The 23,701-nt window shown below is 49.4% G+C and overlaps 2 protein-coding genes across 4 annotated transcripts in view; one reads left to right on the forward strand and one right to left on the reverse strand.

The window, feature by feature from the left end:
* Positions 1–23,701, reverse strand: part of OPA3 (outer mitochondrial membrane lipid metabolism regulator OPA3) — a 66,843-nt gene that overhangs the window by 12,328 nt on the left and 30,814 nt on the right. The window contains exon 2 of one of the 2 annotated variants that reach the window (XM_086353165.1): positions 18,092–21,938. The exons of the other annotated variant lie outside the window; for it this stretch is intronic. Coding sequence (XP_086209291.1) covers positions 21,520–21,938 — 419 coding nt within the window. The 3' untranslated portion in view covers positions 18,092–21,519. Of the gene's footprint in view, positions 1–18,091; positions 21,939–23,701 lie in introns of those variants that run through there. 2 annotated transcript variants of the gene reach the window in all.
* Positions 1,554–15,867, forward strand: LOC147354061 (uncharacterized). Of its 2 annotated transcripts, XM_086353168.1 has the most exons (5): positions 1,554–1,728; positions 1,801–1,854; positions 4,310–4,525; positions 5,492–5,620; positions 7,463–9,494. In XM_086353168.1, the coding sequence occupies exons 1-4, from the start codon at positions 1,647–1,649 to the stop codon at positions 5,593–5,595; spliced, it is 456 nt and encodes a 151-aa protein (XP_086209294.1). In that variant the 5' UTR covers positions 1,554–1,646; the 3' UTR covers positions 5,596–5,620; positions 7,463–9,494. The 2 variants fall into 2 exon arrangements, with proteins under 2 accessions (XP_086209294.1, XP_086209293.1); XM_086353167.1 differs by lacking the exons at positions 5,492–5,620; positions 7,463–9,494 and adding an exon at positions 15,625–15,867 and having other exon boundaries at positions 1,572–1,728.

Genomic DNA, 23,701 nt, shown 5'->3' on the forward strand with positions numbered 1-23,701 from the left:
TCATTGGCATGCACAAAGATTGAGTCCAAGGTCCCTGTTGACACCTTTCTGCCCAGAGTGGCTTTTGGGAAGTTCCTTCCCTTCTAGTCACAAAGGTATCCTGATGCTGCCTTTCAGATCAAGTAGAAGTGGAGCCACTGTTTGGTGTGTGACATGTCCATCTTCTAAGCTTAAAACTCAAAGCTCATGGGAAACTTAGAAGAACAGAACGGCAAACTCTGGGGTACCTTATACGCTGTCTCTTGGAGAGGTCCCTGCAAGACTGAGCCCCAGGTACCGGAGTAACCTGCTCACTAACATATCCTATAAAGACTTTCTTCCTTTTCGGTCTCACCTCCCTCTCCAGGCACCCCTTGTACCTACCCTTCTAAGAGTCAAAGAATAGTAGTCATTTATTATTCCCATAGTTACTTTCTGAAGAGGTAAAGATGCATTTCTCTTGCATCTCCTGCATTGGCAGGTGGATTCTTTATTGCTGAGCCACCAGGGGAAAATCATGTATATCTTGCCACAATTTAAAAAGAAAAGGTAACCTGGCAACAAGAAATTGGTTTAGGTGCTGCTCTATGTCACAGCCAACTGGTCAACACCAACTGGCTGTATTGCAATATGACCCGGATGATGATCACCCAGAGTTAGTGCAGACCCCACACTATATGGGCTCAGTCCCAGCAGACTACCCCGACTCCAGACCTCAACCACAAGTGGGGTTCCCAAGCCATGTGCGCTTCTGACTGACTGGTTACAAATTCGGGGTGCCCACAATTCTCTCAGGTTCAAAACTGTCTAGAATAACTCATAGATGCCCTAAAAACATTATAAACATACTTGCAATTACAGTTTCATTATAAAAGATGCACAGAGGGTGAGATTAGGAGAGCTTCCTGGCTCTCTCCCTGAGAATCAGAACAGGAATCAGGTTGCCACCCAGGAATCACTGTTCCATCAGGAGTGATGAAATTTTCTGCCAAGTGATTGAACTTGGCGGTCTCAATATGGCTAGTTTAAAGTCACAACCCTCTGGGGGTCTGAGGTGGGGAAAAATAAATTAGGAGTTTGGGATTCACACAGATCAGATCAGATCAGATCAGTCGCTCAGTCGTGTCCGACTCTTTGCAACCCCATGAATCGCAGCACGCCAGGCCTCCCTGTCCATCACCATCTCCCGGAGTTCACTCAAACACACTGTTATATATATAAAATAGGTAAATAAGAAGGGCCTACTTTACAGCACAGAGAACTCTACTCGGTATTTATAATGGAAAAGAACCTGAAAAAAATACATATGTATAGTTGAAAACATATGTATAATTTAACACAACATGGTAAATTACCTACATACTTCGATAAAATAAAATCACAGTGCTGTAAATCTTCTATCTATACCTTATTCATAGGTCCTTCTGGTGACCGGCCTAGCCTGGTTTGAGTAATCTCATTAGCATTAGCAAACACACACCCATCCTTTAGACATTTATGGATGTTTCTGGAATGCTGTTAGGAGTTGCGAAAACATCTGCATATATTCTTTATTATTAACACTAAAGGAATTTACTTGATACATTGTCATCACTGGTGACTGACTTTGCAGGGCAGACGGCCAGAGACAGAAGCTGTCTTCCCTGGGTGCTGCTGGCCTCCATGACATGTGGCAGCCGGCAGTGGTCAGAGGCAGGCCGGGGCCCAGGGCCAGAGTTGGCATAGGGTCCCGACTGCTCATCTTCTCAGGTACAGGCCTCTCCCCACCCTGCTCCTCCGGCCCAGCTCCCCAGCCGGCCCTCACGTCTCTCTCTCCTGCAGCTCTCTTCCTCCTGCTGTTCCCATGCCTGCAAGGCTGGCCCCATGCCTCCAAAGGTGAGCAGGGGTGTTGTGGGGCAGGGAAGTCCAGCTCCTTTGGGGTGGCCGGGCAGTGGGGAGGGGCCCAGCTTCCACCTCGGTGCTCCTGCTCAGCTGAAATGCCAGCCTGAGCGTGAAATTCTGACACACTTTCCACCCTCGGGTTCTGGGGTTGCCTCTGGGAGGATCCCCTCTGCCAGCCCCCTGTGCTGGGGGGCAGGGGTCTTCCCAGGAGGGAGGAGAAATGGGGCTTGGAGGGAGATAGGGAGGGGCCAGCTGAGTCAAGTAATTGTAACTGTGCTGTGCTCAGTTGTGTCCGACTCTTTGCAACCCCCTGGACTGCAGCCCACCAGGCCTCTCTGTCCATGGGATTCTCCAGGCAAGAATACTGGAGTGGGTTGCCATGCCCTCCTCCAGGGCATCTTCCCAACCCAGGGATGGAACTCTTCTCTATTGCATCTCCTGCACTGGCGGGCAGGTTCTTTACCAATGTCCCACCTGGGAAGCCCAGATGAGTCATGGTCAAAAGTCCCTTTCTACAAAAAGCTCAGCTGGGGAAGCTTCTCTATCATCACTGCCCGACAGCAACTTTCACTCTGGTGACACCCTCAAGAAGCAGACAATCCCATTTTAGGGATGGGGAAAGTGTGGCTCAGAGGGGTGAAGTTAATTGCATGAGGTGAGGGGGAAAAACGGGGCTTAAACCTTGACCCGGCAAGTCCTCTTTCCTCTACTTAAAAAAAAAAAACACTTTTTTTTTTCATTTTCGCTGGGTCTTAGTCACTGCACGTGGGATCTAGTTCCCTGACCAGGGATCAAACCCAACCAGGCCCCCTGCATTGTGAGCATGGAGTTTAAGTCACTGGACTGCCAGGGAAGTCCTCCTCACTGTCCCATTCTCTTTCTGGAAACTGAGGGAGGCTGATCAGTACTTTTTTTTTAATGACCACTGGCTGTATGCACTTTTTTGCTGTGACGGGACACCCAAGGTGAGTGGCTGTAACTCTGCCCACAGAGAGCCAGAGAACTCAGCAGAGAAGCCACGGCCCTGGGCCAGGAGGAAGGCAGATGAGGAGGTAGCGAGAGGAAAGGGGGCACGTGTACTCTGGGGACAGAGGTGGCCTGGACATTGGACCGCAGTGCTGGGTAAGGGATAAATGGATGCAGGGAAACACAGATCAAAACCACAAGGAGATACCACTTCCCACCCACAAAGGAATGGCTATAATCAGAGACTCAGACATCATGGACTGGCAAGGATGTGGGGAAATCAGCACTCATATACTGCTGGTGGAAATGAAATGGGGCAGTGTCCAGAATAGACAGCAAGTAGACTGGCGGTGGTTGCCCGAGGCTGGGGCGTGTCGGGAAGTGGGCGGAAGAGAGCAGCAACTGCTGATGGACACGGGTTTCCTTTTAGGGTGATTGAACATCTTCTAAAATCAATCGTGGTAGTGACTGCACAACTCTGAAAATATACTAAAAACCATGTATGCTTGAAATGAGTGAATTGTATGATATGTGAATTCTACCTTTAAAAAAAATTTTTTTTTAATTTATCTATTTGGCTCTGCTGGTTCTTAGTTGCTGTAGGTGGGATCTTCATTGTCAAATGTTGTGCATGGGGGATCTTTTAGTTTGAGTATGTGGGATCTTTTTTAGTTATGGCCACTTAAACTCAGTTGCAGCCTGTGGGATTTAGTTCCCTGATCAGGGATTGAACCTCGGCTCCTTGCACTTGGAGCTTGGAGTCTCAGCCACTGAACCACCGGAGAAGTCCCTGAATTCTATCTCTCTGTTGTTGCTGTTGTCAGTTCCTCTCTTTTTTAGTATTTACTAATGTATTTGGCTGTCCAGGTCCTGGCTGTGGCACATGGGCTCTTTGATCTGCTGCTGCAGCGTGCAGAATGGCTTAGTTGTGGTATGTGGGATCTAGTTCCCTGTTTGGTTGTTTAGTCGCTCAGTTGTGTCCGACTCTTTGTGACCCCATGGACTGTAGCCTGCCAGGCTCCTCTGTCCATGGGATTTTCCAGGCCAGATTGTTGCAGAGGATTGCCATTTCCTTCTTCAGGAGATCCTCCCGACCCAGGGATCGAACCTGCATCTCCATGTCTCCTGCATCGCAGACAGATTCTTTTACTGCTGAGCCACCGGGGAAGCCCTAATAGTCCCCAGACCAGGGAGCAAACCTGGGTCCCCTGCACTGGGACCTCAGAGTCCTAGCCACTAGACCACCAGTGAAGTCTGCTGGATTCTATCTTAATAAAGGTATTCGAGAGAAAAAACACAAGGGAAGAGGGAACTCCTTGGTGGTCCAGTAGTTAGGACTCCATGCTTTCACTGCCAACATCTCGAGAGCAAGCCAAAAAACTACACAAAAGACAAAAAACATCCCCCAGCCCCAGAAATGAATGGATGTGAGGGCAGGGCCCCTGCACCCAGGCCCTCCCGCTGAGCCGAGTCTGGCCCGCAGGCGAGGTGCTGGTCCTGAGAAAGGAGCGCTGGCGGCTCTGCGGCAGCATAGCACTGGACCCCAAGGACAAGAAGTGGAGCTGCTGCAGAGGCTTCTACCCTTTCCACCGCCCTACGCAGAGGTGCTGCCAAACCTGGGGGAAGTTCCTGGTCATCCCCATGGACCCGGAAAAGTCAGAGGCTGAAGACTGCAGGATGTACACCCAGAAAGCTCTAGGTAGGTCCTGTCCCCACTGGTAGCCTCTCTGTCTGCTCTGGGGGTCACAGAGACCCTTTTCTCTCTCCTTCCTTCCCAGGAGCTCTGCCTTCCTCCTAGGGGCTTGTCTGCTACCAGACAAGGGGTCTGTGCCAAGAAGTTAGTTGCGTTGCAGCTCCCTACTGTGTGACCTCAGACAAGTGTTCTGCCCTCTCTGGGCCCAGTCTACCTGTCATCAGAGTAAGGGCATGCACAAGAACTTTTCCAAAGAGTCGGGGGCGGGGCCTTTCAAAGTCATTGGAAGTGACATCAGGGGCAATCCCTCTTGTGTTCTGCCCTCCTCTGAGTCCCTCCCCGTCCCGGGTCCCAGATCCCCACATGTGTGTGCATGTGTGATGGGAAGTCCCCTGGGTATCTCACAAGAATGGCCGACTCCAAACACAGGCAGGGGTGGGGGCTCCTGGTTTTTGGAAGTTGCCACCAGGTGGAAATCACCTGAGGGCCACTACACTGCAGTGGGGCCTGCTGCCTCCCTCGAGGGTCCCAGAGACACTTCCAAGGTCACAGGCCCTGTCTCTGAACTGGGCTGGTGGTGACCTGGGTGTTTGTTTTTCTCTTCTACGTGTATTACAGAATAAAACAAAGACTGATGATTAGATCTGTGTGCATTCTCAAGCAAACATGTCCTTGACAGAACAAGCCTGATACTGATAGGCATACATTCTGATCTGGCTTTGATGAAAAGCAAATCATCGTGTTAACTGGCTAGAAATGCAGGACATTCTTCTTTTCCTTCTGGCTGATTACATTTCACGAACAGGTGTTAGAGAACAGGAACAACAAGAGCAATCTCCCTTCTTGGGATTGGAACCTCTATGGATCCAAGTAAACTTCTCCCAGGGACATGAGCCCCACCGGCCCTGTGAGAGGAGGTCCCCTGGGAATCCGGCACTAACCCGAAGTCACGTGTAGTACTGTGTGTTGCAGGGCAGCCTGTCCACCTGCCTTCTGAGTCATACCTGGGAAGGGAGGCAAAAACCTTGACACCAACTCGATGCTTCGAGTGTGACTCACCACGCCCAGGACCTTAGGTCTCACTCTGAAAGATCACACCAGGTAACTCATGGCACAGAGGCTGGGCTTAAATATACAGCAAAAATGTGATAGGTGAGGGTCTGCCCCTGAGTGTGGACAGCTCAAATGAGCCATGGATATCAGTGGTCTTGGTCTCCTGCTCACCTGGAAAGTTGGGGAATGATGGGGCCACGATACATCCCTCCGCCCCCAGAACCCCTCTCTCCACTTTTGGCTGCCCTTCTGTGCTCCTGGAAGCTCAGTGCCTCTCCTCCGCTTCTGGTGGACACTGACTTTGGGCAGTGCCCTCAAGAGAGGAGGGGATAGGGACCTCCCTGGTGGGCCAGTGGCTAAGACTTTGCCTACCAGTGTAGGGGGGGTGGGTTCAATCCCTGGCCGGGGAGCTAAGATGGACTCAGGTGCCTTGGGCCAAAAAATCAAAACATAAAATAGAAGCAATATTGTAACAAAACTTTAAAAATGGTCCACATCAAAAAAGTTTTAAAATAAAAAATAAAAACAAGGCGGGGATAGGAGAAGGTGGAGGTGGGGCCTGTCTCCCCAGTCCCCTCTGTGGCTGGGCTGCAAGCTCTTACATCTGCCCATCTGGGTCCTGCTTCTGGTGCCCGCCCTTTTTTAAAGACATTTACAAATATTCATTTATTTTGGAGAAGGAAATGGCAACCCAGTCCAGTATTCTTGCCTGGAGAATCCCATGGGCAGCCTGGAGGGCTACAGCCCATGGGATTGCAGAGCCGGACACGACCGAAGAGACTCAGCATGCATTTGTTTCTTAGGGCTGGGTCTTCATTGCTGCAGCACTCTTTCTCCAGCTGCCGTGCGCAAGCCTCTCATCGTGGTGGCTTCTCTTGTTTCAGGACGTGGGCTCTGGGCACGTGGGCTCAGTAGTTGTGATGCAAGTCCATAGTTGCTCCGAAGCACGTGAGATCTTAGTGCCCGGACTAGGGGTCAAACCCGTGTCCCCTGCATTGGCAAGTGGGTTCTTAACCACTGGAGCACCAGGGAAGTCCTCCTGGGCCCGTCTGACATCTCCGGACAGTGTCTGGTCCCCGGGAACCTTAGCCCCCTGCTGGATCCCTCACCATACCAGCCCACACTTCGGTCCTGCACGGGCTTGAATAAACAAAACCAACGAACACACATGCAGGAAAAACTCGCACAGTTCCCAGGAGCTCTCCGGGGCCCCTGAGGTCCTGCACAAATCTGCCATCCCAAGCTCATCTTGCCCCCACTCTGCTCTAGCCGCTCTCACCGCTCCCTGCAGCCACTGGATACTTTCGCAAGCTGTGCCCTTTACTAGATCATCCTTCTCTCCCACACTGCTGCTAGTGCATAACAGAGGCTCACAGATCCATCCACCCTCACCTGGCCAAGGGGACCTGACGCCTTCTCCTCCAAGACTCCTTCTCAGTCACTTAACATACAGATACAGAGCATTTTATAGGATGATTCCCACTTATATTAATACATATGTGTATAACTACCAATATACATGGGGCTTCCCAGGTGGCCCGAGTGGTAAAGAACCTGCCTGCCAATGCAGCAGACCTAAGAGACAGGGATTCTATCCCTGGGTTGGGAAGATCCCCTGGAGGAAGGCATGGCAACCCACCCCAGTATTCTTGTCTGGAGAATCCCAGGGACAGAGGAGCCTGGTGGGCTACAGTCCATAGGGTCACACAGAGTTGGACACCACTGAAGAGACTTAGCACGCACCAATATATACACAATGCATAACTTTTTTTCTGTACACACACATGCGTGTGTGCATTTAGGATCATGAAATACAGCTAAAAGTTAACAATGATCATCTCTGGGTAGTGGGATTACAGATGATTTTTTTTTCATTTCATTGTTTTTCAGTTTTCACTGCTGTTTCTATACTGAACCTGTTGTCTCCTAAATATGATTGGGAAATAACGTGATTGGAGTGAAATTCCTTTCTGTACTGACACCTTCAACTCCAGACCACCCAGTGCTCTCAGCTCGCAAGTCACGAAAGGCCATACCCTCCTTTCCAAGGCCCCAAGCCTTGTGTGATCTGGTCTCCCGCCTCTCGTCGTGCCCGCTAAGGTCCATGGCTAAGCCATGGAGTCATCCCTTCTCACTCTCATCTTTGGGCCTCTGCACATGCTGTTCTCTTTGCACCTGGACTTCACCCCGTTTATGTTTTCCCTTTGTTGGTAAGAATCTGTATCCTTTCACTGTAAGGCTATGTCGGCTTACTAAGTAGCAAATAAATCATCAGGTCTGAGGGTGGTGTGGAGGACCCATGACACAGGGAGATTCAGGGATTCAGTGATATGACTCTTGTAAAATCCTCGCAGTGCCTGGAACCTAAGAAATGTGAACTGGAAGAGATTATGTTCTTCTGTATCTCAATTTCCTTCTCTGTAAAATGAAGGTTATTACCATTCTGCACCCTTAGGGTGGGGATGCTTCTAACCTGCGGCAAGGACGCTCTTCCCAGACAAGGGAGGAAAAATAAGAGCCATAAAGGAAAAGATGGGAAAACCTGTTTATTAAAGTTGAAAAACTTTTTGTAAAAGGACAGAAGACCTCACAAACAAGCACCAAGGATGAGCAAAGCAAACATTCTTTTTGGGGGCGGGGAGGGGGGAGCTGTGCCCATGTGGCTTACGGGATCTTAGTTCCCTGACCAGGGATTGAACCCAGGCCCTCGGCAGTGAGAGTATGGGGTTCTAAGTACCGGACCGCCAGGCAATTTTACAACACAGGCATTTCTCATAGAATTGAAAGGTCCGATAAACAGCTGAAAATGAATATGCTGAGCTCCCTAGCGATCATCTGGGAAGCACAGACCACAGCCCCATGTCAGCCTTCTCACTCCAAGGCTCTAACAAGAGGTTTGCCAAAAAGTATCCCCATCTCGGGCTTCCCTGGTGGCTCAGAGGTAAAGAATCCGCCTGCCAATGCAGGAGACATGGGTTCGATCCCTGGTTCAAAAGATCCCACACGCCTGGGAATAACTAACCCTGTGCACAACTACTGCGCCTGCGCTCTAGAACCCTGAAGCCCACGCACCTAAAGCCTGGGCTCCGCAACAAGAGAGGCCACCGCAATGAGAAGCCCACACACTGCAATTAGGAAGCCCCGGCTCCACGCAACTAGAGAAAAAGCCCTCGCGGCAATGAAGACCCAGCACAGCCATAAACGAACAAATGAATTATTTTTTTAAATGTCCCCATCTCAAATGAAGGGGCAGTATGCAAATTCTGTGTAGAGCACTTAGAAATCATAACAGAACAGCCTAAAAAAGGGGGATGTGGTATATTAAATAGTGGGTCCCAATCCCCGGATCTTGTGAATCTTACTTTATGTGGCAAAAAGGACTTTGCAGATGTGATGGAGTTAAGGATTTGAGATGGGGAATGATCCAAGATTATCCAGGTGGGCCCTAAACGCAACCCAAAGGGTCCCTGTGTGAGGGAGGCAGGGGGAGATTTGATCACTGGAGTAGGAGGAAGGGATGAACACACCCAAGTCCCTAGAACATGTGACTGTTGCCTTATTTGGCAAAAGGATCTTTACAGATGTGATTAAGGTTAAGAATTTCAAGGTGGTGTCATCTTAGCTTACCCAGATGGGCCCTAAATCCAGTGACAAGTGTCCTAATATGAGAGGGAAGAGGAAAAGAAAACACAGACATACAGGGGAGGGGGCTATGTGAAGAAGGAGGGAGAGAGTGGATTGACGCTGCCATGAGGCAAGGAAAGCCTGGAGCCACCGGAAGCTGGAAGAGGCGAGGAACCTGCTCTCCCCTCAAGCCTTTGGAGGGAGCACAGCCCTGCCAACATTCCAGCCCAGTGATATTGATCTGGGTTTTCTGGCCTCGGGAATTGTTAAGAGAATAAATGTGTGCTTCTGTTTTGAACTTTTTGTATTGGGGTATAGCCAATGTACAGTGTTGTGGTAGTTTCGGGTGGACAGAAAAGGGACTCAGCCATACATATACATGTATCCATTCTCCCCAAAACCCTTTTCCCATCCGGGCTGGCACATAACATTGAGCAGAATTCCATGTGCCATACAACAGGTCCTTGTTGGTTATCCATTTTGAATATAGCCATGTGTACATGACCACCCAAAGTCCCTAACTGTCCCTGAACAACCATAAGTGTGTTTTCTAAGTCTGTGAGTCTCTTTCTGTTTTGTCAGGTCTAAAAGTGTATTCTTTTAAGCCACCAAGTTTGCGGTAATTGGTTACAACCACCACAGGAAACTGATATGACTGACTGATGACTTGAACAGATCTAATTATTATCAGATAATGGTATTAACAGACGCAATTATTATCTTTGCCAAAGAAGATGATGAGCATGGCCAGTAAACACATATAAAGATGCTCAACATCATACCTGAGAGAAAGACAAATTAAAACCACAATAATAACACGAGGAGCTCAGCTTGGTACCCTGTGATGACCTAGAGGGATGGGATGGCGGGTGGGATGGGAGGGAGCCTCAGGAGGGAGGGGATATATGTATACTTATAGCCGATTCATTATGCTGTATAGCAGAAACTAACACAACATTGTAAAGCAATTATCCTCCAATTAAAAAACATTAAATTAAAAAAAAAAAAACACAATCAGAGGAACTTCCTTGTGGTCTAGTGGTTGAGAATCTGCCTTGCAATGCAGGGGACATGGGATTGATCCCTGGCTGAGGAAGATTCCACATGCTGTGGAGTGACTAAGGGCTACGACTAGAGAAAGCTCACATTTCACAGTGAAAACTTAGCGCAGCCAAAAAAAAAAGAAAGAAAGAAAAGAGAAACATGTAATGGGGAAAAAAAAATGGCCCAAGGTTAGAAACAGAGTTTTGAAAATCTGGAAAAAATTAACTGCTCAATAAAATGTGAGCTAGTAAAGACATGACTACTCTTTCACCACAGACTACTAAACAAGCTATCAAAATACCCGTGTCCAGTTGAGGAATTACCTTCTCTCCGGCAACATAGAGGAAAGCCACGAGAAGTCTCTGGAAAATCCAGGCCCTCCACACCCCCAGCAAAATGAAGTAGGCTTGTCCCGTCTTTAATTGAGAGGCCAGAGTTACTCGGGATGAGCCATCAGATAGACTGTGGGAGTGGATTAACTTCCTGTGGCTCCCGTAACACATTACTATGAACTGGATGGCTTAAAACAACAGAAGGTAACAAAACAAAACAAAACAACCACCACCCAGAAACTTACTCTCTCACAGTTCTGAGGGACAGAAGTTCAAAATCAGCATCACCGGCCCCAAAATCAAGCTGTGAGTGGGCTCCACTCACTCTCAAAGCCTGAGGGGAGAATCTGTTCTTTTTTTGTTTGTTTTCATCATATTCTGAGGCACAGTTGTTCAATGTCCTGGTCATCTATCACCTGTTCATCAAGTCTGCATCTCCATTAAAATAAATGAGGAAACTGGGGTTCTGAGAATAACCTTCTCTGGGGCACACAGGAAAAGGGCTAGGGTCAGAATGTGTTTCTCTTGCCTCACGGTGCAATGTTCACGCCACTACTGCCGCACCATGCTTTGAGATCAGCTCCACAGATGTTAATTATAAAATAGCCCAGTGTTCATAAACAGTAAAATCCCGACTGCTTTTTTAAAAGTTCATGTTAAATATATCAACTTAAATATTTTCATCTCAAAGACCATGACAATTGTTCATGGAAGATCCAAACAGAAACTTCCTTTGGTATGAGTGAGTGAGTGAGTGAGTGAAGTCGCTCAGTCATGTCCGACTCTTTGCGACCCCATAGACTGTAGCCTACCAGGCTCCTCCGTCCATGGGATTTTCCAGGCAAGAGTACTAGAGTGGGTTGCCTGACCCTTGATAAATACAGAGGGTCTTTCATGTGCCTTGTCAACCCTAATGAAAATTATAATAATCATTTTTTTAATTGGTTCAGTAAGAACCTTTTTATTTAATTTATTTATTTCTTTATTGGCCCTGCCAGACAGCTCCCGAAATCTTAGTTCCCCTACCGGGGATTGAACCCACGCACCCTGCGGTAGAAGCCTAGAGGCCTAACCACTGGACAACCAGGGAATTCCCTGTAGTCAAATTTTTATTCTATGTTAGAGAGATGCTGAATTTAAGGACAAAGACTTTATATAATAAATATTTTGTGACATGCACAAGAGAAAATTCAGCTAGGTGAAGGAATGTTTTCAGATGTCTTTCAGATTTAATGTTGTTCAGTCACTTAGTCGCTAAGTCATGTCCAACTCTTTTGAGACCCTGTGGACTGTAGCCCGCTGGGCTCCTCCGTCCATGGGATTTCCCAGGCAAGAATACTGAGGTGGGTTGCCATTTCCTTCTCCAGGGGATCTTCCAAACCCAGGGATCAAACCCACATTGGCAGGCAGGTTCTTTACCACTGAGTCACCTGGAAAGCCCAGAATACTGCTGTGCAGCTAGCCAAAGGGGTGAATCTATTCTCTGCCTCTTCTGGCTTCCAATGACGGCTTCATTCCTTGGCTTGTGCCTTCATCACTTCAGTCTCTGCCTCCATCTTCACATCACCTTCTTCTCTGGGTGTGCAACCTCCCTCTGACTGTCTCTTATGAGCACACTGTAAAATCTCTTTCTCACAGTGTCTTTAATTTGATCATGTCTGCAAACATTTTTATGGGATGAGATCACATTCGTGGAATGCAGGGACTGGGTCCGAAGCTCTTTGGGGGCCACCACTTGTCCACTGTAGGGTGGGAGGGCCTGGAGGCTACAGGTTAGCTGGGGTTTGACCAGGTATGTTGTGAAACTCATGGATTCACTGACTCAGCAAATGCAGGAGTGTTGGTGGGTGACAGAGGTCTCATATCACACAAGACTGTGGAGACAGTAAAAAGATCAGTGCTGCAGGGGGTCAGGGTAGGAGAGGGACCAGTGAATAAGTAGAGCACAGGGGGGAATTTTAGGGCAGTGAAACCATTCTGTATTTCATAATGGTGGATGTCATTATAAATTTGTCCAAACCCATAGAATATACAACACCAAGAGTGAACCCTAATGTAAACTATGGACTTTGGTGATATATCAATATTGATCCCTCAATTGTAACAAATATACTGCAGCAAGATGTTGATAATAGGAGCAATTATATGTGTATGGGGGGAGAAGATATGTGGGAATTCTCCATATTTTTAAAATACCTTTTATTTATGTATTTGACTGTGAAGGGTCTCAGTTGCATCATGTGGGCTCTTCATTATGCCGGGCAGGCTTCTCTCTAGTTGTGGTGTGGGGGCTTATTGCCACCAGGCAAGTCAGATCCTTGACCCCGCATCCTGAGTTACAACCCAGATTCTTAACCACTGCACCACCAGCCAAGCCCTTTCTGTACTTTCTGCTCAATTTTCCTATAAACCTTCTTGTTGTTTAGTCACCAGGTCATGTCTGACTCTTCTGTGACCTCCATGAGCTATAGCCCATCAGGCTCCTCTGTCCATGGGATTCTCCAGGCAAGAATACTAGAGTGGGTTGCCATGCCCTTCTCCAGGGGATCTTCCCAACCCAGGGATCGAACACTTGTTTCCTGAATTGGCAGGCGGATTCTTTACCACTGAGCCACCTGGGAAGCCCTTCTGTAAGCCCAAAACTTCTCAAAAAATTAAGTCTATTAATTTTGGAAAATGTTTATCAAGGAACAAAGGTACTCAGATAAGTCTGAAAACAAGGACGAGGCTACCAGTTTGCCTTGAAGAGACCAAAAAATATTTTCAAGCTCTTGGCATTCAGAAGACCTGGTGTTGGTGCAGGACGGACAAAGATTGACAGAACAGGATCAAGAAGGAAGTACCTGTGTCTGGGAACGCAGCGGACGCTGCTGTCCAGAATCAGATGAGGCGGGAAAGGATGTGCCATTCCACGCACTCTGAGACGCCAGCCCTCATACGTCTGGAAACTGAAGATCGCAGACCGCACCCAACCTTACACTCACCAGAAACCAAAACGCAATGCAACACAAGTTCAGGGAACGACAAGCACAAAGGCAACATTAACACAAATACGAGAAGAAGGGAGACGGTGAAGATATAAACTCTTAGGGTAGAGAAGCCCTTCTCAAGTAAACACAGAAACAAACAATCACAACAAGTGCCTGAAAGGAAAAAGTCTCGTAGATTTGGTTACTTTAAAACGAAAAAACTTCAGCAGGACAAAACATGCCAGAAATGAACATTAATTCACAGACAATGAAAAGAGGCATCTTTCAAAAGCGGTATAAATGTCCAATAAGCGGCGGAAAAGACGTTCATCCTACGGGTTAAAACAAGAAAGTGCGAATTAAAAGAATAATGAAATTCCACCATGCACTTGTGTGGGTTGAAATTTTTTTTAGTTTGATCCTTGCAAGTGTCGACAGTTCCTCCAACACTTCACTGAGATTTTGGGGGCATTCCTTTTTTGGCCGTGCCACACAGCCTGCAGGATCTTAAGTTTCCCAAACAGGGATTGAACCCATGCCCCCTGAAGTGGAAGCGCAGAGTGCTAACTACTGGACCACTAGGGAAGTCCCTATGAGGCATTTTTAGATTAACTATAAATGTCTTTGGCTTCCCTGGTGGCTCAGTTGGTAAAGAATCCACCAGCAACGCGGGAGACCTGGGTTTGATCCCGGGGTTGGGAAAATCCCCTGGAGGAGGGCATGGCAACCCACTCCAGTATTCTTGCCTGGAGAATTCCATGGAGAAGGGAGCCTGGCAGGCTACAGTCCATGGGATCGCAAAGAGTCAGACACGCCTGAGTGACTGAGCACACAGCCCAGCATAAATGTCTTTAAGGGTATTTGCTTTTTTCAGCTCTGGGCATCTTCCTGAGGAAACGCTCATGCTGGCCACAGAGGCGTGGGCAGATCCCTGACTGTCACAAGAGGGAAGAGGGGGACAGCACTCGTGCCCACAAAGGGAGATCTTTAGTAGATGTGTCGTGGCCAGACCACTCCCAAAAGGGTTCTTGCCAACGTGTCCCCCCACCACCACCAGAAACAAGAATCCTTTTAGGGAGGGAACTTTGGTCTCTCTGAAGTGGCCAAACTTTAGGAAGAGACTGCAATTTCCAAATATAAATATCGAGGTACAGGGATGTGACCCCTGAGTGAGACAGCCCACTGCGCTCATGCACCCCTCAAACCAGGTCCATATGAGCCCTGACTTGGTGGAGGCGCTTCTGGGGAACCTGGCCTGAGCACTGCTATTCCAGGGGTGAGGAGAGCCCTAAGATCAGAGTCCCAAGTCCAAGCCCGCCACCTCCAGTTGCCTCCTTCCTCCAGGGTGTCCCAAATGGACCCCAGGAGAGTCCCCTGATGGAGGCACCTGGAGATAAACAATGTCAGTTACACAGTGTGAGGAGAGCACCCAGGACCAGCCCCCACCAGCTACAATTCAGAAAAACTGAAGCCTTCCAGAGGGCACCCAGATCTGAGACAACCATGGGGTGGGGAAGGGGAAGGCTATCCACATCTCCTCACACTGGTTCTCCTGCAGCCTCAGCCCCTCAGCACCAACATGTCCCTTCTCGGTACACAGAGCAAAAACCTTGAAGCCATCAGTGACTCGCCATCTCCCATCCCTGAGCACATTCTGTCTGCTCTACCTTTGAAATATTAATCTGCCCAGAATCCCACTTCTCCCTACCCTCACTGTCTCCACGGCCTGGACAATCACAGTCGCCTCTTCACTGGGCTGGCAGCTTCCAGTTTTGCCCCGCGCTCATAATGTGTACCGGGCTCCTGTTAAAACTAAGCCAGCTCACATCCTCCTCCACTCAGAGCCCTCCCTTGGCTCCTGCTCACCCCACAGTAAAAGCCAAAGTCTTCACCATGGCCCAAGGCAGCCTGCTTTACGGAGGTTAGTGTAATCCATACCTATGTGTATGCTTTCCTTAAAAAAAAAAAGTGAATAGAAAGTAACAGAGTTCATCACACACCAGTAAGGGCAATTATTGTTTAGCAAAATTTTGTTCTAACAAGGTATGTATGATATTAACATTGTTGTCATTCCATCACCCAGTCACGTCCAACTCTTTGCGACCCCATGGACTGCAGCATGCCAGGCCTCCCTGTCCATTACCATCTCCCAAAGTTTGCTCAAGCTTCACGTCCATTGCTTCGGAGATGCCATCCAGCCATCCCATCCTCTGACGCCCTCTTCTCTTTCTGCCCTCAATCTTTCCCAGCATCAGGGACTTTTCCAATGAGTCAGCTGTTCCCATCAGATGACCAAAATACTGGAGTTTCAGCTTAAGCGTCAGTCCTTTCAGTGAATATTAAAGGTTGATTTCCCTTAAGATTGACTGGTTTGATCTCCTTGCTGTCCAAGGGACTCTCAGGAGTCTTCTCCAGCACCACAGTTCAAAAGCATTAATTCTTCAGCACTCCACCTTATATAACACATGATATTAACATACATGTGTTTTATGATACGATGGATTTTATGTTTATGATACATATTAGGTATATGATACATATTCATCTGTAGTTTTTCTAAATGCAACACAATAAAACAGGAGATATCAGACTACATAGCACATATTAAGGGTAAATTACTGAAATGTTCGTTGCAATGATAAATTTTACATACACACAACACACAACATATACGATGTTATGTGACATATTACATAAAATGTTTTTATATTCCATTATATACTATGTCACATAATGCAGGAATTACACAATGTATACCCAACATGGAGGGTGAGTTGTGAATTATTATACATATATATGGTGGATTATATAAAACATAGGTCTTATTTCACCTTGCTGCTGTAGATTGAGATGGAGACTCTGCAATCTGAGAATGGCAGGGTTATTGCGGCATCTCCAGGAAGTAGTTCTCGTGGGTGGGGACGTGATGGATGCAGGCCCAGGCAGGGGGGCGTAAGAGCTGACCTGATGGGCGTGTCGGAGCTGGTTGGCCCCTCCAGAGTTGTGCCAACTGAGGCAAGGGGGCCAGCCTTTGTCCTCTGGAGCCCTTTGCCCGTCCTTCTTCCCTTGCTTACTCTGTTCCAGGGGTCAGTAAACTCTTTTTATGTAAAGGGCCAAATAGTAAATATTTGCATCTTTGAAGGCAAAATGGTATTTTTCACAAATGACTCAACTCTCATTGCCATGCAAAAGCAGCCATAAAAAGACACAAACAAATGAGCGTGGCTGGATTCCAATAAATCTTTATTCCCAAAGACAGGCAGCGCCAGGCCCTTAGTCCGCTGACCCCAGCCCTGTTCTCATAGCAGAGCCTCTTGCAGGTCCAGGAAGAGGCAGACCCCCCCCAACTGTTGCAGGGCCTGCTAACCCTTTCTCACTCTGGCAGCTGCCAACAGGGCTCCTCGCATCTCCTCCCTGACCAGCTGATCTACACCCCCATCTCCATTACTCCTGAACTCTTTCTTCTCAGCCCCCATCACCCAGACCCGGATTAGTTTTTCTTCTTTCTTCCTTCCTGTTTTTGGCTGTGCTGGGTCTTCGTTGCGGTGCACAGCTCTCTAGCTGTGGAACATGAGCTCAGTAGTCGTGGCTCGAGGGCTTAATTGCCCCAAGACATGTGGGATCTTAGTCCCCACCCCACCCCCAGGGATCGAACCCACATTCCCCTGCATTGGAAGGTGGATTCTTTACCACTGAGCCACCAGGGAAGACCCTAGTTTTTTTCCTTTACTGTCCTTGCACTAGCTGGTGGCTCCGTGGTAACGGCAACCTTGTCTAGTTCCTGGCTGCCTCCCAGCTGCTAGATAGAACAGGGCCAGGAGCGCAGTAAACATTTGTCCAGTAAGCGGGTAGACGGTGCCCTCTCCACCCTCCTCTGGACATGCTTCTCCTCTCCTTCTGCCTATAGGGGCTGGGGGACCCCAGCCTGGCCCCACAGCATCACAGTGGCCAGCTCAGCGATGGGCCAGTGGGTCAGGTGGGGGCTTCAGGAAGTCCATTTTCTCCTGGGGTGGCTCTCCCCAGGCAAGGGCCTGCCCAACGGGGAAATCAACATGGGGACCAACAGGGCCTGCCAGGAGATGACAAGAGGCAGAGTCCTCGGAACACCGGATGAGGCTTTTGTGAGCCACTGTTGAAGAATTTGCTTCTGATGGCTAACAGCCCTCCTCAGGAGGAGGAGTCCCTCCTTCCCAAATAACCACGGGGCAGATAACACTGGAAGAGAAATACTGGACTGTAAGCCCCCTGGGGGTAGGGTTGGGGCTGTCTCCTTCACAGCTGGGTCACCAGCCCTGCACAGAACACAGTGAGGAACATGGTGGGCGCCTTGGTGACAGTTTTTTGTTTGTTTGTTGGTCAGGCGGGGCAACACCCAGGGATCAAGCTCCTGCCCCATGCAGTGGATGCGCAGAGTCCGAATCACTGGACCTCCAGGCAATTCCCTCGGTGACAGTTCTTTGAATGAAAGAATAAACGAAGGACAGTTTTTCTAAGGTTAACAGGGATTTTTAAATGTGGGGAAAAAAATACACCAACTTGAAGACAGCCAATTTGAATTACAAATTTATTCTAACCCCTTTTCCCAAGTCACAAATAGATACAAAATTTTAGCTAGCAGGAAACCAGAGCGATGAGCCATCCTCTGGTCTTGTGCGTTTTGGGGGGATTCTTTCCCCTCACATGCACTGACCCCACCCGCACGCAGTGGGTGAAGCGGCTACATCCCACGTCTCGCCGCACTTGAGTATGCGTCAGGGCTGAGTTCTGAGTCCGAGATGCGAGAGCAGCACTATATCAGGGTCAGGGTGGCGCAGGGGGTAGGAGCTCCAACCCAGACTGCCCATCTTCTCATCCCACGTCTGCTTCTTCCCCTCCTGTGTGACCCTGGGTAGTTGATGTTCCCTCTCTCTGCCTCAGTTTCCTCATCAAGGAAACCAAGAAAATAATGTTATGCCAACTATATGAAGCACTTAGAACAGTGTCCTGCGCCTAACTGGAATTCAATAATTAACTCCACCAGAGGCTTCCCTTGTAGCTCAGTTGGTAAAGAATCTGCCTGCAGTGCAGGAGACCCGGATTCGATTCCTGGGTCAGAAAGATCTCCTGAAGAAGGAAATGGCAACCCACTCCAGTATTCTTGCCTAGAGAATCCCACGAAGAGAAGAGCCTAGCAGGCTACAGCCCATGGGGTTGCAAGAGTCGGACATGACTTAGCAACTAAACCACCACCACCACTCTGATAATGACCACATCTAACTGACAAGAGAGGTCACTGACATTGATGTCACTGACACTGATGTGATGTGGGGGGCAGTTACAGTCCCTGGCCTCCAGAAACCCTGATCCAGAGATGTGTCAGTGCCAGAGTGGACCCACCCCCACCAGAGGTAACCATGGAAACAGGTACTGAGCCGGCTCACCTGGCTCAGTCAACCACTCCATCATCCTGTGGCAGCTCTGTCTCTTGCCTTCATCATTTAACCCACTCAAGTCACTTCCAATTTAAAAAGTATCCCTACCTGGGCCCACCTCCTCAGCTCCCTCTGTATCAGTGGAGGCTCTTCTAGAAGGAATTAAGATGCTATCTCAGAACCCGTTTCTTGGTTTCCTATCTGGGTGGGTCTTGTGTCCATGTGGTTTTCACCCCCCTGGGGAGGGTAGGTGAGGGAGGAAGGAGAGAAAGCTGGCCCCTCCCACCCCACCTGCAGCTGCTGGGAAACAGATGTGGCATGGGTCTCACCTCATTCGTCAAATGCTAAGATCCTGAGTGCAATGGGGGGCTGTTGATAGAGAATTGCACCCCCTGCTTTCGCTATTGTGTAGAGATCTCTGCCCCCTCCCCGAGTAGTCCACCTCCCTCTCATCTTTCTTCTCACTTCTCTCCTAATTTCAATAAGCCTTGTACCCGTTTTGGAGATCAGCTCATGATTCTCAAACACATCCTTCAGCTGACTTCCTCACTCCAGGGCTCCTTTAAGTAAGCAACATCTACAGCCTGAAAGGGGCTTCCCAGGTGGCTCAGTAGTAAAGAATCCACCTGCCAATGCAGGAGACACAGGTTTGATCCCTGGGTCAGGAAGATTCCCTGGAGAAGGAAATGGCAACCCATTCCAGTATTCTTGCCTGGAAAAGCCCGTGGACAGAGGAGCCTGGTGGGCTACGGTCCATGGGGTCACAAGACTCGGATATGACTTAGCGACTAAACAGCGACAGCCTGAAAGACAGAATGCTGACTGGTGGGGCCCAGACCCCTCCCGCTTCAGAGGTGAGTCTTGGAAGAGAAGCCACGTTGTGAAGTATGGTTCCTGGACTGTTCCTCTCACCCTTGTGCTTCCCCAAATGTCCCACGGGGTTGGCAGGAGTCCCAAAGTACTCCTGGGCTGCCTCACCCAGGAAGTTATGGGAGCTTATGTGCAAAGAATCTTTGATGTAATTAAGTCAAGGATCTTGACGTGAAATCATCCTTGATTTAGGGTGAGCCCTAAATCCAATGACAGGAGTCTTCACAAGAGACAGGGAGGAAGAGAAGGCCATGGGAAGATGGAGGCAGAGGCTGGGGACATGTGGCCACAAGCCAAGGGATGCCTGAGGGCACAGAAGCTGAAGAGGCAAGAAAGCATCCTCCCCTAGAGCCTGTGGAAGGAGGGAGATCTGTGAACACCCTGGTTTCAGATCTCTGACCTCCACAACTCCTGTAGTTGTGGGGTGTTTTTTTTTTGGTTTGTTTTGGCCGCCCTGCAGCATGTGGGATCTTAGTTCCCCAACCAGGGACTGAACCTGCGCCCCCTGTACTAGAAGCGCAGAGTCAATCCCTGGACCACTAGGGAAGTCCCTAAACTCCTGTTGCTTTAAGCCACCGAGTTTGTGGTAATTTGTTATGGAAGTCCTGGAAACTAATAACAGAGTTAAGACCAACTGGTAGCCAAGCCCAGTGGGATGGAGGTGTGAGTTGGGGATTGGAGGCAGGAGGGTAATGCTGCGTGAAGAGGGTCTGCTGGACCAGAGCCCCATGAGAGGAGGGCAAGAGCACACAGATCTACAGATCTGATGGGACATGGGGATGTGGTCATCTAATCCATGGCAGGCAGTACCCTGAGCGATGCCACTGAAGATGACAGTGGGAAGGCAGGAAAGGACACATCAGGAAAGGCCTGGGACTCTGAGGACAGGTAACCAGGGGGCTGAGGCTGCAAGACAGGCCAGACTAGCCATCTGCAGGCCCGAATTTGCAGGACTCCCAGAAGTGGGAGTGGTAGGGCACTGCTAGAAGACCCTGCACAGCCATTCCAGTGGGTTGTGCCCTAGACCAAAGGAAGGGGGTGGCGGTTGGTTCTGTTGGAAAATTCCATTTGAGTGTCTCGGGGGAAGAGACCATGCATCAGGTTAAGGGGAAAGATATAATATTTGACGGATCAACTGTAAGCCAAGATCCCCTGTGTCTTCCCCTCAAAGAGAGGAGTGATGGCCAGAGAGCCCACCTTAGAAGGTGAGGGAGGCAGAAGCGCATTGAAAGACACTGCATTTCCTCACAATGGCCGGCACCACCTGACAAAGGGAAGGAGGTATTCTGATGTCAAGGATGAGCGTCCCAGGGAAACGTAACACTGATCACCGTAAACGGGGGGGCTGACAGGTTGATCTGGCTCAAGTCCGGTTCCAGGTCTTCTGCCACAGGAGTGAGCCTGCTGTCCTGCTGGCTGGGCCCTGGGTCTGTGCGGTTTGGAGTGGGCGGGAGGGGTGAGTACTGCGGACTGCACCACCTGAGTCAGAGGCTGGAGGGGCCACGTAACGCTTCACCTGCTGGCCACTGGTCACAGTAGGAAAGTTATCACGGGTCAGCAGCAGGGTGACCTAAGCCAAGTCCCATCCATCCACATCCTGGTGGTTTCCCCTGGGCCAGCACAGGCAAGGGTAACGCAGGGAGAAGGCCACATCAGGGCACAAAAGGCCACGTCCAAGTTCAGGCTTCAGCAAGCTCCTACTTCTTGGGTGAGGATGCTGCCTGGGACGTGGACGCGGCCCCGGGGGTGGACGGCGGGTCCCCGGCGCGCAGCTGGGCGCGCACCTCTCGCATCTGCGCCTGCAGCTCCTCCAGGTCACCCTTTGGCGGCGCTGCCTGCACCTGTGTCTGCAGGGCCTCGAGCGCCAGCGCCAGGTGGCCCACCTCATCCCGCATCGCGTCCCAGGCGGCGCGCTGCTCCTCCTCCTTGCGCCGCTGCTGCGCCTGGTGGCGCCAGTACTCCAGCACCAGGCAACTGCCGCCCACGATGAAGATGGTGGCCTCGCCCAGCAGCTCGGCGCCCAGCTCGGCGGCCGCCTCCTCGTTCAGCGGCTTAATGACCGTGCCCCGGAAGCCCATGATGCGCATCTTGGTCCGCATCTCCACCCAGTGGTACACTGCGGGGGAAGAGAGGGGTCAGGTTGTGCGTTCAGGGCCCCCTGCCACCCCCGCCCCTCCACGCCTCGGTGTCCAGGTCAGAGAATTGGGGACACAGCAGCCAAAATCACCAGGCGGGTGCTTTAAAGAAGACCCTGCCCCTGGCCTGGTCTGAGGAACACCAAGTCACCCCTCTTGGGGTGACCCTGAGGGCATCCTTTAAATCTCCCAGAAGATTCTGGCAAGGGGCCAGGAATGAGAAACTGTGCCCCAGAGGGGAGGTTCTGAGACTGGGGACCAAGCTCCTGGAAGGTCACTAGGAGCTCCCAGGGCTCAAAGTCCCAGGAGGTGTAAAGAAAGGGTCAACTGCTGAAAGCTTAGCTCCTTCTGCTTGTCTCTCAAGCCACCTCCCTGGGTACCATCACCCCACCCACTTGAGAGAGGCAGAACCCTTTCCAGATCTTCCCCAAATGCAGCGGCGGCGGTGTGGGGGGCACCTCCTGGATCCAAAGAAAGGGCAGCTGAAATGTGGGAATGGATGCTAAGCGACTGTGAGCACAGGGTGCCCGAGCCTCTGCAAGTCTGGCTCCCAGCCTAGATCTTCATCGACTCTGAAGATGGAGCTCCTCACAGTAAGGTTCTGGGCACATATCCTGGAAGAAGCTCATAGCTGACTGATGCTGCTGGAACAAAAAACTTCCTTGCCTAGCTGTTTCTTTGTGAAGGAAGATTCTCAGCGTTTGAGTCTTAGAAACAAGGCAGAATGGATGCTGAACCCTGACTCGCTCATAAGACAGTTAACATTCATCCAAGGACACTTGGGATTATTGGGGGTGATGTCCTGTTTTCTGACTTATCTGGAGATTCATTTTCCTTCCTCTCATTTTACTTTTAATGTATAATAATTATCCAGAAAATGTAGAACACATAAAAGGTTTTAATTAATTGTGGACTAATAATTTTATTTTTTGGACCAATAATTTTAAAGGCAATTCAAACCAGAAGAAAATATTTTAACATTTAGAACCTTACATAGGAAATTAAACAGATTCAAATTTGAATTTCTGTACATATTTTGGTTGCTGATACATCATTCATTAGAATTCTTCGGGGAATGAAACTGTAAGTATAATTTCAAGGACAAAAAGGGACAACATAAAATTTGACTGTAAAAGAAGAACTTGCTCTTTTTTTTTTTCCTTATAAACCGGGCAACGGCAGGCACCAAATCACAAGAGTATGTGGATTTCGGTAATACTTCAAAGAAAGGATGCTCCAGGTGTTTGAAAATGTTGTATTCCTAACACAACAGAAATGATATCTTTTGTAGTTCCTATTGGTCCCCCAGCCACACCATAAGAGATAAGCACCTCATCTTTCCCTGACCCCTCTGCTCCCCATTCCTACAAGTGATTTGTAATATATATTTTATTCTTATATTTACACTCTTCTCACCATCTCCCTTGGCTCCCAACATGGCCGAGGAGGAAGCCAGCAAGCCCTCTTCCCCTCTCCACTTCATACCCCGCAATCTCCCTAGGTCAGACCATTCTTTCTCAAGATCAAGGTTTAACACACTGGCTGTTCAGGGGCTATAGTACAGTCCCTTGCACTCTGTGCATCAGGTAAGTCAGAAAAATGAAAATAAATGGCACATACAAGGCACCAATCATGGAGACACTGTTCGGTGTGACGTGACTACGCTAGAAAGGAGCCCCTGTGATGGGCTGTGTGAGGGTGGGGGCCGCCTGGCAGAGGGGCCTCGGTGCCTTGATGTGTCCTC

The sequence above is a fragment of the Bos grunniens genome, chromosome 18 (genome assembly GCF_055505025.1).
Source record: "Bos grunniens cultivar Pamir isolate PY7600 chromosome 18, Bosgru_T2T1.0, whole genome shotgun sequence".
NCBI lineage: Eukaryota > Metazoa > Chordata > Mammalia > Artiodactyla > Bovidae > Bos > Bos grunniens.